Raw genomic sequence first — 14,198 nt, 5'->3', positions numbered from 1 at the left:
AATATACATCCCTATAAGAACACAAATACTAATGGGAGACACTATCTTTTTGCGCCCAGTGTAACATTGCAACTTGCACAATAAATATTTTCTAAATAAATACCATTAATAAAATGCAAACCATGAAAAAATTAAGTGTGGTGGAGTTACACCTACCAAAAAAAATAAAATAATAATCTTACAAAAACGGAATGCTAATGAGACCAACAAGCCTGGTTATTGCAGCAAGGTTTAATGACGGTTAGAAAGTCAGGGAGTCCTGGCCGGTGATCTTCTCTCCTTCTTCCATCTCCTCCTCGTTGTCACTGGCACACACCAGGCTGGGCACCACCAGGGCATTCTCTCCACGCTGCTGGGAGGAGACCGCGCCGAACAGCAGTGAGTGGAACTGCAGGGAACAGCAGAGAAACCCTTCAAGCAGAGTCGGCTCACTTGGATCTCTCACTCCATTCCAGCACAGGACCTTGGTCCAGCCACGTCTCTTAATAGCTGAACTTGACTGTTTTAATGAAGTAAGGACCTGGGTGGATCAGGGTTCTGGTTTGGAATGGACTGAGACATCATTAATGCTGCCCTTGCTGGTCACAATAACAAAAATGACTGCCTTGGTCTGTTTTTCAACTTCGCTGATAACTGTAGAATGGTTCCCTTCTATGGCAATCCACTCTTTCTGTTATGTTGTTTTTGTTTTTCAGTCAACATAAGCCTCCCTCTGTGCCAGACTACCTCATGTAATTTCTCAGAACAGAATGTCCTTTTGCATTATTCTGGGTAGCTTGTGTTCTTTTTCTTTTAATCATTCCGTGACTAAATTACAACATTGAGCTTATAAAGTGGGGCACCATCATTTAATAATTTGGAAAAGTTAAAAAAAAAAAAAAACACAATGCACAAACATTTCCATAACTACATAACAAACTGCTGGGTTCACACACTACTTGGTTAAATACTGCATTGTAATGTAATCATGTGGTCTGGAGGGCATCATAACCACAGAGCAGAGCTCTGCCTTTGGCTGCTGCAGCCCAGTGTTTTCATTTCTAGCTGTGTGACTCATCTCTAATATCTCCAGATGTTCACAAGCCCAGGTTGCTGAAAACAACCATGCAGAGAGTAATCCCAGAGTTCAGGCAAGTCCATCTGTCCTGCCCAGTGCTGTTCCACATCCTCTTGTGCAGCTTAGGGATTACTTCCCTGCATCAACCTTGCTAAGCAATTTGATTGCCTGTACCTTGAGATGGAAAATGGCATGGTTGCTCTCAGGCTGGTGCTGACTCTACCCACAATTTCATGTGGAAGTGAAGGAAAGAACAGTTTTCATTAATTGAGCACCTGTGGGTTAATAGAACTGGCTGGTTTTTGTTTCTATATATTACAGAGCAGGATGGCTCAGTTTTGGTTTAATTAGATAGGAAGGTTTTGTGAATGGTTTTCTCTATTAATAGCTAATTGCGCAGTAGATTCAGGTTTGAAGCCTGTTTCAGTGCCCCTGTTTGCATTTAAAGTTTCAATTTGCGTTACCCTCTGCTTCTGCCATGAAGTGTGTCAGGCCGAACTGAGCTTGCATTCACTGGACACACTCAAGACCTGTTATTTTCTGACTCTTGCCTGAGGCTCAATCTCTGTCTAAGCAAAGCAGCAGAAAGGCAGCAACTGCTGCCGCATACTAGGGATAAATGAAAACAACTGCAGTTTGTTCCTCAATCAGGACTGCATGACAATCAAACAATTTTATTTATAATTTAATCTGCTCACATGTATTAGTAATGAACAACAGCCAGTGTCCCTACCAATAACAAGTTCACTACTGTATATTAATATTGAACTAGGAAAACACCACCAAACCCAATCCAATTTCACCCTCAGTCCGTATAGCACTCAGTAACTCCCCCCGCTGTGACAGAACCCTCTTTATTTTGCTAAACCTGTAGGCACCCAGATAAAGAGGAAAGCAATTACTATATTGACGTCTTCATACTTTTTCAATCACGCTACAGGCAGAAAGATGAATTCATTTTAGAGATGATACTGCGAGAATCTGAGAGGCGGGACTGAGAGGCACCCCTGTAAATGCTGATTAACATAAAGAGTAAAAGCAGTCCTTGAGTGTATCCAAATTACGGTACCCCACCTTTTCAATGTACTGACACTGATGGGCTGAACTACCAAAGGCTCTATCTTGTGAACCACCAGTCCAATTTTGATCAGTGGTCTATACATTTTTAATTGTTATGTGATTCTAATTCACAAAGTAAAGATGGTCCTGTTTTTTGATGGTACCAACACACTAACTCCAGGAGAACTCCCATGATTATAAAAGCACCCAGTCCTCACCTTGTTATGACCTATTGTAGCCGGTACCACCCCCACAGCCTCCTCCTGTATCTGATCCATGTGCACTCCAACACCATACTCAGACCACTGACAGGCGATTACGTTTTCCCTTGCGGCTTTCCCATTGAAAATAGCACTGCCCTGGCTTGAGATTACCAGCTCTGCTTGAGGCAACTCAGGGATGCTGCCCTCGTGCCCTGTGCGTGCCAGTTCAGCCAGCTCCATTTCACCAGCGAGGGGCACAGGGGGCTGAGTCATGACAGCGAGAGACCTGCAAGGTAATGAGAGCAGCTACTGTGGGCAGCTCATACATACTCCCTGTGTGCGCAGCACTTAAATCAGAGCTGCGAGTTATAAATCACTGGCAGGCAAAACCATTGCCAGACTTAAGACTTCAAAACTAAATATAAATGAAAGCCCTTTAATTGGGAAAAATAATTCTGACTGGAGAAAATGGTTAAATATCCTGCCCAGGCAACATTTTTCTAATCCCTTCAAAATATTTACAAATCTGGCTTATCCACTATCAAACCTTCTTACAAATTAGCCTTTTTCACTGATATGATTACTGACTTGGAGCAAGAGGGCTGTCCCTCCATTAAACACAGCCGCTAAACGTATGCATTATAAATGTATGCAATACCTGTTGGAACCTGAGACATGTGCACCAGTTTGGAATAGATCCAGAAGTGTATATTGTATCAACATTTCTGTACATCTGTTAGTGATATCCTAGTCTGTCACTGACGCCACACCGATGGCTTGCTAATTACTGTTTAGATTCACAACTAGTGTATTCTTTCAAAATATGTACTAGACTGCTTGTCTAGTGCTTTTTTTTTTACAGTACACTGCTTTGCTACATACATAGAGGCTTGAAAGGGGAGGGCAAAATCAGTGTTTTCAACCATGTCTGCAAGAATATTGATGATACTTATAAAAAGGTATTTAAGCAGCATTCTGTACGGTACTATCCTGCACCAAGGACACAAGCAGCAGAATACATGTGGTGTCATTACTTATATTACAGCTATGGGCTGCATACCTGTGGGGGACAATAACACATGCATGTTGCTTAATCAATCCCGATTAATACCTCTGGTTTCTACATCATACCCTTAGACAACCGATGCAGGGAAACAAGTCTGTTGCAGCCTTTGTTGTAAGAATCCTAACTGGTACCAAATCCTCCCAACACATTCCCCCCATGCTGAAGTCCCTCCAATCAAGTTAAAGATACTGCAAGTCACACCTTGTGTTCATCCTTCACACCCTTTCTAAAGGCACTTTTAGCTGCTGTGCTCCAAGTGTGTGAATTTCAGCAGCGATCAGGAGCACAGAATACATGTAAAAGTTTATTTCTAGGTTAAAAGAGTATTTGCTTAGCTTTGCATTTTCCACAGCAGTGCTTAAAGTTTACTTGCATTTGTAAAGCACTCTGAGAGTAGGGACACCTATTGATGACCAGGGCTGTAGTATATACACAACAAACTACGGGCCACTTTTATCAAGGTCTTCACACCAAAATAAAGTCTGCAGTGTTTGTGACAGGAAAATCCAAACTAGGGATGTTATATAACTTCAGTTTTTTAATTGTTTGTGCATTGTTTTATAAAATTAACAGTTGTATTTTACTTTTGCAAATATCAATGCAAGTTGTATAATGTCTTATCCTTGTTGTGTAATCCTTGGCCCAATGTGTCAGCTATCACAAAAAAAACAAAAAAAATACAGAATGGCCAATACTAACCTTTCTTTCACAGAGTGAAATAAATAGAATAGGCTAGGAAAGAATAAGTGACATCATTGCTGGAATTGGCTGCAGTGGGTAATGGAGCTTGCTGGGTACAATATCAGGCCAGCTATGCTAGACTGTTAGTTAATGCCATGCACTCTGGCACACAGCTTCAATACTGCTTCTTCAGGAACCTGAATTAGCTCAAACACACAATTCTGTCATGTCTCAAATGGCAAACAGTCAACAGATTATTCCCGCTTCAGGTATTATTTAATAGGCTGTAAAAGGGGGACTTTTCAGTTGGTAGGTCATTGGCGAACATATTGGCACTGGTTTTACTTACCACGAAGCATCACTCTACAGCTGAAATTTAAAGGGGAGAACTTATTGGGTCTTTTAACCATTTCAAGACCAGGCTTGTCACCTGTTATTAGCATTTTGTCAAAAAAAATAATGAAATCCTTAACCCTTTTTGGGATCTCGCCAGGTGACCAGGAATTTTAAAGGCAAAACTCCACTTCCGGTATGTTTTAGTTTAACTACAACGCTGTTACTGCTGCTAGTGACAACATATAATACAAGTGATAAGACTGCAGGGACGGTACCTCTGTGTGGGCGTGCTTCTCAGAGACGCTGCTTGGCTCTCTGTATCAATCAGCGTGGCCAGTACAAAGTTAGCCTCCAGAACCATGTCATCAATACTGAAACCTTAAAAAAAAAACAATCATTAAAACAGTTCTTACATTTCTGTGAAATGGGCCCATTTTGTCAAAACATTTACCAGAATAATGGGATGGTTTGATCCACCTATGCACATGGATAAGCCAAAACTGGAGCATATCACAGCACTGGGGTGGTTGATGGAATCCAGGGGGATTCCCCAAAGTCCTGCTATAAAAATCCTGCTTTAGATTATCCCTGTGGGAACATGCTGATCAAATTAACCCCAGCATTTCTTCGGTTTGATTCAGATATTTGTAATAGTTCAGTGTTGAGAAATGTTCTGACCTATAGTTTGCCGCACACTTGTTCCAGTTCTGTTGTAACTTTCCACACACATTTCCACACACCCAAACTGCTTTGACTAAACAAGCTCTGTGGCTTCTAAAAGCAACACCCTTGTTGCTATGTATCTATCTGTTCCCTCTGAAGTACGTGTAAAATATATATGTTCTGAGTCCTGTGCAGATCTGATCAGATCGTCATGGAAAAGCTAGTAAAAGCAAGAGAAACTTAATTTAAGGGCTGCCAGATGACTCTAGTAAGTTGACTCTTATTTTGCTAATTCTTATAGACTTTTAAAAGCCTCTGTCCGACCCTTTCACCCCTTTTTTTTTTTTTAGAAATGAACAGATTCCACTCAACTAAAGTTGAACCCTGTAATGCAATTTTAGAAAGGAGAATAGGTAATATATTGTATTTAATTAACAAGACCCCATTCCTTCTACCTAAACAATTAAAGACTGTGGCCCGCAACATGTAATATACCATTGGCCATTACAGGGTTAATAGTGTTCATCCACTGAGGTGAGTCAGAATGTGAAACAACAAGCCACTACCTGGTTGAGAACAGATCCAGTACAATATATTTCTCACTTACAGGAATGCAGTAACACTGATTCTACATGCCTCTGGGATCTGTTCTTCTGAACCTCACCTAGACTGTCAGCAACCTGATACTCTGACATAATTTGTTTGAAAAAACAAAACAAAACATGCTTTGTAACCAAATAGGAAATGCTGCATTACTATTTAAAATGGGATGTATGTTACTGTGTTATATTACTGTGCTGTTTACAGCTTATTACAGTCACACAAGAAACAAAAATGGTTCCTTTCAAAATTATTTAAAAAATAACTCATAAAAATGAGTAGGTTTTTAACATCTGCCACAATTAATACATAACTTCTATTTATAAAGAGAAATTCATTGAACACTGCACTCTTTTTCATGTTAAAAAAAGCGCTGTAATGGAAAGGAGTTCTTATTAAAATGCATGGAATCCTGTATCTGGAACAGGAAGCACTGTGTCGGGTGATGCAGCTTGTGTTATGGATAATGCTGACCCCTTCGGGTGAGACAAGGCAATGGGATATTAGCACAACTACCTTCCCATTTGAAGGGTCTGACTACTCTTTTGTACAGTGGTTAAGACAGCAATAAATTAGCTTTATATTAATTAAATAGGATATATTAGATTAGTTCAGAGCTGCACTAACCTAAGCACCCTGGTGGCCAGTCACTCACTTCAATCCAATTTTAACTAAACACAGCAAGAACCTCCGGTACTGAGATAGTTCACGAGACACCGCAGGCTTTTAATAAAGGTGCCCCATATAGTTACAAGTGAATATAACTGGATTCTTTAATGGAATGGAACGGCACTGAGTGTTCTGTTCTGCTTTGATAAGATTTTAATACTGTAGGGTCACTGCAGTTGCCTTGGCATTTAGACACTCTGCTCTCTAGTATGAGTCTCAGCACCAGGTTTCAGCACTTGATCCCACTGTGGAGAGCTGCCAGCTCTCAGGCTAGAGCTCACTGGGTCACGGGGTTCATCCTCTCCCTTTAAAGAGAGTGAGGTGGGGATAAACAACACGACTAAACGGCGCAAAAAAGAGAACGTAGGTTTTTAATCAAAAGCAGCTGGTGATGTTACAAACCACGAGTTAAAATTGGGTCTCAGTTGCTTTTCATGTTTAAAAATACATTAATTTAAATGTTATTATCCTTTTTGCTAAAATGGTCCTATTGGTGCATAAGATACAGGGCACTTGCTCAGAACAATAACATAAACCCCCCTAAGCGCAACCAATATTTAACCAATCAAATATTTGTATTGTTTTCAGAAAACGTGCCTCTGTCCTTGCACTTGTTGCTAAATAGAGCCCATGGATTCAGTGGTATATGTTATTGCACTGCAGCTACAAAACAAAATGTTAAGATTCCTACTTTCCTGATGTTCCAAAGTGGATGGATACAGCCAGGCCAGTGGACTCTGCGAAGGACAGCAAACCCTGCAAACACAAACAGCACGTTGAATGTCATGCTTTACGCTTGACATTGCTGAATGACAACGCAACTTGCTATTTTACTGCATGCAGTATATTTAAGCATTTTGCATTTCTCTTTCTGTCCACCATGGAGAAAACAAACACTGTGAAAGGTAAGATAAAGTGATGCAGCACTTACGCCTTATTAAGAAACTACCACCAGTATTTCTTAAAAGAAATAAAAATCATATTTCTGTGCATAAGATTGTGATAAGTGTACACACTGTAACAGTGTATTTATGTTTTACTTTTTAGTGTGAAAGGGCACACAGGTTTATTTTTAAAACGGACAGTGTTGTGCTATTACAAGTCTGGCAGCAAGCTGTGTCTTACTTTAGCAAGCACTATAACTCACTGGGACAGGTATATCACTGAGTCTGCCTGGCTGATCAGGGAGGTAGTTTTAGTGAACACATACTGTATACCCTGGATCAATTTATGAACTTGTGGATCAGTATATACTGTGCACTTATCAGGAGATGTTACAGGGGTTGGACAACAAATCACAAATATACACTGTCAATGGTGTGACCGGTTCACCAGGGCAGCAAAGACGGGCCTGATTCAACATGACATGTCTGCAAACACGATATGCTACTTTAAATTGGATCAGCTTGCTCTCCAGAATGGCCCATACAGTTACCACTTTTGGAAGCTGTCGCTTGTGTGCAGCCTTTGATACGGCACAACACCTGTCAATGGACTCCCTACTATCATCCCTGCATCAGAGTGGCAATTCTGCTGTCTTGCTCATTGTGTTTAAAACTGACTGACAACAGCAAGTCAGGGTAGTTAAGTAAGGTACAATCTATTTACATAAAGTGTGTTCTACATATTGCATTTTTTTTCTCTAGTTCAATTCGATAACTGGAGCCCTAAAGCCGAGCCTGGGCAGGCACCCCTGTCCTGGCCGGGCACCGCACCAGTAGTGGTTGCTGAAGCAAGATGAGGTGAATGAAGGTAATTTTCCTTTCTAATCCACAGGAGACCAAAGGTCAATGCAGCTCTCCGTGGGCCCTCCAGCCAGGATCAGCAACTCAGCACAAACAGGATTCAAACCACGCTTGCATGACTTGTCCTATAAAAGGGCTTTACTTTTGAATCCTCAAACGGTATTTTATTGTGGGTAGTACTCACATTTTACCTTTTACATCTCCAACTTTTACATAACCAAAAAAATAAATCACCAGAGCAATTCCGTGTCAGCGTGTTTTTCTCCCTCGTCAGCATTCCCATGTTCGAAGTCTAAATGAGGAAGAACATACAGTCCGTGACCCAGCTGTCCACCTTGTTATTGGGCTGGTCTTGACCTGGGTGCCTGAACATGATATTGTACATGTCCTTCTGAAAGACCTGGCCACAAATATACCTCAATAAAAACCAACACCACGGAACAAATCATTTATCATGACAGCAGTGGCTTTGTTCCAAAAATCTCTCTCACCCTCAGCTCCTTCAGGCAGAAGGTTATTTCTGAATCCACTCCGACTTGGAAGTAGTCAAATTCATCTGGGTTCAGACAAATTTCTGTGTGCATCATCTTGGTTAAGTCTGCATGAGACATACAGATTTACATTCAAACAGGTAGGACTTAAAAAACAGTATGATGTGGTACAAAATGCCAAGTAGATGCCATGCCTGCATTTAACTAAACTTTATTTTGTAAAACTAAACTACAGTATATTGGCTACACCAGCTCTTTTCTATTCTATACTATACCATTCCATTGTATTGTGTTTTATACTACACTACACTATACTATAAGTTAATGAGTCATGTGTAGGGCGTCTCTTATTGTAAGAGAGAGGTCACCTTGTGATTTATACTGTACAATACTCAAAACTCATTATGGGAGTGACATCATAAAAAAGTAATAGAAAATGACATTAAAATTGCATTTGAAATGATGTATTATTTAACATTTAAAAAATAGACTTAAAGAAACTTTGGTCTAGATATTGTCTTGAGTATGACACCACCAGGAGTACAGCACTGCAGGGCACTTTCTACTGATCAGACCCAACCATGCTTATCCTCCGAGATCCCAAGTGGCACAGATTAGAATAACCCATATTACTATACCACCCACTAACAACAAGTCATCTGCTAAACAATGCATTCCCTGGGTTAATAAGGGACATGGGGCAACTGCTTACATTATTATTATCATTATTATTTATTTCTTAGCAGACGCCCTTATCCAGGGCGACTTACAATTGTTACAAGATATCACATTATTTACATACAATTACATTATTTTTTTACACACAATTACCCATTTATACAGTTGGGTTTTTACTGGAGCAATCTAGGTAAAGTACCTTGCTCAAGGGTACAGCAGCAGTGTCCCCCACCTGGGATTGAATCCACGACCCTCCGGTCAAGAGTCCAGAGCCCTAACCACTACTCCACACTGCTGCTCTAAACCCACATTATAAGGCAATGTAAATGTATGAGATCAATTCTAACCTGTTTCTTCCTCAAAGTAATTCCTGAAGCTGACTTTTACTGGAGTCACTGCAAGGGTGATTTCCTCCTGCCACACTGGAAAGTGCATTACTACATCCCCTAGAAGTCTGAGGGCAGAAGGAGATTATAGACTAGGGTACTGTACTGTACCCTGTATGCATATTGTCAAACAACGATGACCTAAAGATGAACTCCCTTAAATACTTATATTTTAAAAGGTTGTATATTCTTGTAGAAATGTGAAAAAAGGGACCCCCCCCCTGTTTACCTTTAACTACTATTTTCTAAAACAGTGCAATCAGCTGCCCCAGAGCAAACGAGAAGTGAAAAACAAGTGTGTTTCACACAAGAGCAGTAAAGCAGTTCAACACAACTACTGCTTTACTGCTTTCTTGAAAACTATGAGAAATCACAACTGGCAAGTTATTTTCAAAGGAGTTCAGCTTTAATTGAACTGATTTCATAACTTCTTTGAGTCGGCACTCAGTCAGGTTTCCCATTACACTGTACAAGCCATCAGAGTCAAAGCTCTCCTTCTCACCTTGCCTGTGCTTTCAGCGCATTGGGGCACATGTTTCTGGGAAACACCGCTTGAAGGGACTCGCATTCCTGAAACCTCAGGTTATGAGTTTTGGTAATTCCTGAAATATAAGACAGTAGTTAATATAATATTACTAACATATAACACATTTTGTTCCACCACTGTGTCTACAGCGCCCTCTACTGTCTGCATCATGATATCAGCAGATGGCTCTCCCTTCCATTTAAAGCTGCAATGCCCCACACTGATGTTAATTTTTACACTAAAACACAATTCCTTGGTATAGCATTCTGTGCACACCCTGCTTCATAGAGAATCAGATCTTGTTTGTTCATATTGTTTATACTCCCCGAACGTTATTTTTTGTTGCAGACACAAAATCTTCCTTTTCCCTTAAAACCTCTCCTGAATGCCACTCTGCGCAGCAAACAGGCACTCATCCGTACTGTTACCACTTGCAGCAACAGGAGGTTATAAAGAGCATCTTGAAGTTCTGTTACAGCTCAGATTACCTTTATTTCCACGTGGCAGTCGTGTTACACTGATAGCAATTTACAAAGAAACACCAGCAGTGTTGATTTTTTGTTATATGAAAAAAGGGGACCTACGACACATTTAATCATTTACACTACCTAATTCAGCCCCAATACTTCTTGGAGGGTACACATAATTTTTTTGGATGTCTGTATCTATCTGTCCATACCAAGAGTTTTATTCTGCCTACCATGTCTGCAGGAGAACTGGAAAACCACATGGCTATCCCTGAAGTTAATACATATTTTGCATCTTTCTACGTTTCTTTCAATAGTTGCCAGGCACCTGAAGATAGGCAGAACTGACTGGAAAAAAGGGGAAAGAGCACCAGTGATTTAAAGACCACACACACACACACAGCTGTGCTATTTAAATCCCTAATAATGCTAGCTTATTATTATACTATTCATATTGTGTGCACATCACACAAAACTAGGAGTTATTATTAATTACTGTTGTAAACTCTTTGAAGACACTGCAGGAATGTCATGCTTTTCACAACTCTTCATTCACTCACTGGCTTCTTTGCTGAACATTCCTCAAGGTTAGCAAGCATTTGTTAAAAACCTGAACAGCCTCTTTGGGTACAGTCAGAAAAGGTCAATAAAAAGGACTTGGGATTCGAATTGGAATTGTACAGGGGGGCAGATATGCCAGTTTCACATGGACCTGCTAGGTACCTTCATTGTCAACTTGCACTTGAGCACTGGCTCCACATCTCCCTGGTCCCGGGGCTGCTGGGTTGTCACCTTGCTGTAGGTGCAATCAGCTGCCCCAGAGCAAACGAGAAGTGAAAAACAAGTGTGTTTCACACAAGAGCAGTAAAGCAGTTCAACACAACTACTGCTTTACTGCTTTCTTGAAAACTATGAGAAATCACAACTGGCAAGTTATTTTCAAAGGAGTTCAGCTTTAATTGAACTGATTTCATAACTTCTTTGAGTCGGCACTCAGTCAGGTTTCCCATTACACTGTACAAGCCATCAGAGTCAAAGCTCTCCTTCTCACCTTGCCTGTGCTTTCAGCGCATTGGGGCACATGTTTCTGGGAAACACCGCTTGAAGGGACTCGCATTCCTGAAACCTCAGGTTATGAGTTTTGGTAATTCCTGAAATATAAGACAGTAGTTAATATAATATTACTAACATATAACACATTTTGTTCCACCACTGTGTCTACAGCGCCCTCTACTGTCTGCATCATGATATCAGCAGATGGCTCTCCCTTCCATTTAAAGCTGCAATGCCCCACACTGATGTTAATTTTTACACTAAAACACAATTCCTTGGTATAGCATTCTGTGCACACCCTGCTTCATAGAGAATCAGATCTTGTTTGTTCATATTGTTTATACTCCCCGAACGTTATTTTTTGTTGCAGACACAAAATCTTCCTTTTCCCTTAAAACCTCTCCTGAATGCCACTCTGCGCAGCAAACAGGCACTCATCCGTACTGTTACCACTTGCAGCAACAGGAGGTTATAAAGAGCATCTTGAAGTTCTGTTACAGCTCAGATTACCTTTATTTCCACGTGGCAGTCGTGTTACACTGATAGCAATTTACAAAGAAACACCAGCAGTGTTGATTTTTTGTTATATGAAAAAAGGGGACCTACGACACATTTAATCATTTACACTACCTAATTCAGCCCCAATACTTCTTGGAGGGTACACATAATTTTTTTGGATGTCTGTATCTATCTGTCCATACCAAGAGTTTTATTCTGCCTACCATGTCTGCAGGAGAACTGGAAAACCACATGGCTATCCCTGAAGTTAATACATATTTTGCATCTTTCTACGTTTCTTTCAATAGTTGCCAGGCACCTGAAGATAGGCAGAACTGACTGGAAAAAAGGGGAAAGAGCACCAGTGATTTAAAGACCACACACACACACACAGCTGTGCTATTTAAATCCCTAATAATGCTAGCTTATTATTATACTATTCATATTGTGTGCACATCACACAAAACTAGGAGTTATTATTAATTACTGTTGTAAACTCTTTGAAGACACTGCAGGAATGTCATGCTTTTCACAACTCTTCATTCACTCACTGGCTTCTTTGCTGAACATTCCTCAAGGTTAGCAAGCATTTGTTAAAAACCTGAACAGCCTCTTTGGGTACAGTCAGAAAAGGTCAATAAAAAGGACTTGGGATTCGAATTGGAATTGTACAGGGGGGCAGATATGCCAGTTTCACATGGACCTGCTAGGTACCTTCATTGTCAACTTACACTTGAGCACTGGCTCCACATCTCCCTGGTCCCGGGGCTGCTGGGTTGTCACCTTGCTGTAGTGCTGAAAGAACAGCGGAGAGAACAGGAAGCAGGCATATGCAGACCTGGAGGAATTCACTGACCTCACCGCAAGCTGAGAGAGAGTGTGAGAGCGGGCAGGGGCAAACAATACTGTATTACAATTCTGTTTCTAACAATCTATCAAATCTGTTTATTATGTACTGTGTATCATATCACCTTACCAGACTGTACTCAAAGGGTTAATACAGATATACATCTTGCAACTCAATATTTATCAGAAAGGCATAGCCATTCACAGGGATTTTGCTTACTCCTTTTTCCAACGGGTCAAGCCATAGATCCTCTCCGACCCGAGAAAGAGAATGGATAGCTTCCCCAAATGCTGTCAACAAGGCATAAAAGAGCAAGAAATTACTCAAGAGTTCTGGCTTAAGGGGAACAAAGTATGTAATGTGACAATGACATTCCCTCCTCACCAGGATGCGTTAACGTTATAGCTCGACTTTGTGTTATTTTGAAGTTTACTGAAATCAGATGCCGTACTTAAATACTCATGGTAACATTATTAAGATAAAGAAATGCAGTTCAACACAATATTTTAATCAAACTCGTCATATTTCATTGAATTACAATTCCCTTTGTCACTAGGCTGTAACTCACACCACCTCCAACTTACTCGTTCAATAATTACCTTTTACATTGCTTCCAGCTAGTACACATTTCATGTTACAATTGTATTTGAAGATTTTTTCTCTTCGCGTAAAAACTGTTTTTTGTTTTTTTTTGGAGGGGTGGGGGGGGGGGGGGGTTTATTTACCGAAAATTTCAGTTTTTTTTTGTGCTAAATAGTAAACGTTAAGGAAAACAAAAAACGATATAAACTAAGACATCGCTTGCTTGCATTTTACATCAATAACAACCCTGACACTGAGAGGTGACAAATTGTCGTTTCTTCAATAGCGGGAATCGCTGCAGTCGAAAGGTTGGCTGGGAAATGTAGTTTTATTCTCTAAAGTAGTCGCGCCCTTGACTGTGCGAAAAGTACTCACAGTAAACAATTTGAATAAGTTATATATCCCTATTATAAAGTTTATAACAGCAATATAAGCATACTGAAGTAATTCAGAAAAAAAATGAAAATTATTTTTAAACCTCTCGGAGTACAAACTCAGCACATCTACTAAAATATCAAATTTTCCAATTACGCAAATGCAGTCAGCATTTAATGAACGACAGCTACGCAGTCAAAAGGACTGCGACACGAT

The 14,198-nt window shown here is 40.3% G+C and overlaps 1 protein-coding gene across 1 annotated transcript; it reads right to left on the bottom strand.

The window, feature by feature from the left end:
* Nucleotides 1-216: 216 nt before the first annotated feature.
* Nucleotides 217-13,712, bottom strand: LOC117427055 (cell cycle checkpoint control protein RAD9A-like). Its single transcript, XM_059032681.1, has 13 exons — nucleotides 13,625-13,712; nucleotides 13,245-13,315; nucleotides 12,893-13,045; nucleotides 12,403-12,517; nucleotides 11,679-11,778; nucleotides 9,596-9,702; nucleotides 8,571-8,677; nucleotides 7,026-7,090; nucleotides 6,624-6,639; nucleotides 5,081-5,147; nucleotides 4,678-4,780; nucleotides 2,335-2,605; nucleotides 217-388 (listed from the first exon to the last, which is right to left on the bottom strand). Exons 1-13 carry the CDS (start codon nucleotides 13,656-13,658, stop codon nucleotides 242-244), a joined length of 1,356 nt encoding a protein of 451 aa, XP_058888664.1. The 5' UTR covers nucleotides 13,659-13,712; the 3' UTR covers nucleotides 217-241.
* Between the last annotated feature and the right edge of the window lie 486 nt (nucleotides 13,713-14,198).

This window comes from Acipenser ruthenus, chromosome 11 (genome assembly GCF_902713425.1).
Source record: "Acipenser ruthenus chromosome 11, fAciRut3.2 maternal haplotype, whole genome shotgun sequence".
NCBI lineage: Eukaryota > Metazoa > Chordata > Actinopteri > Acipenseriformes > Acipenseridae > Acipenser > Acipenser ruthenus.
The sequence above is the reverse complement of the archived record's forward strand: the minus strand, read 5'-3'. Positions and strand labels throughout refer to the sequence as shown.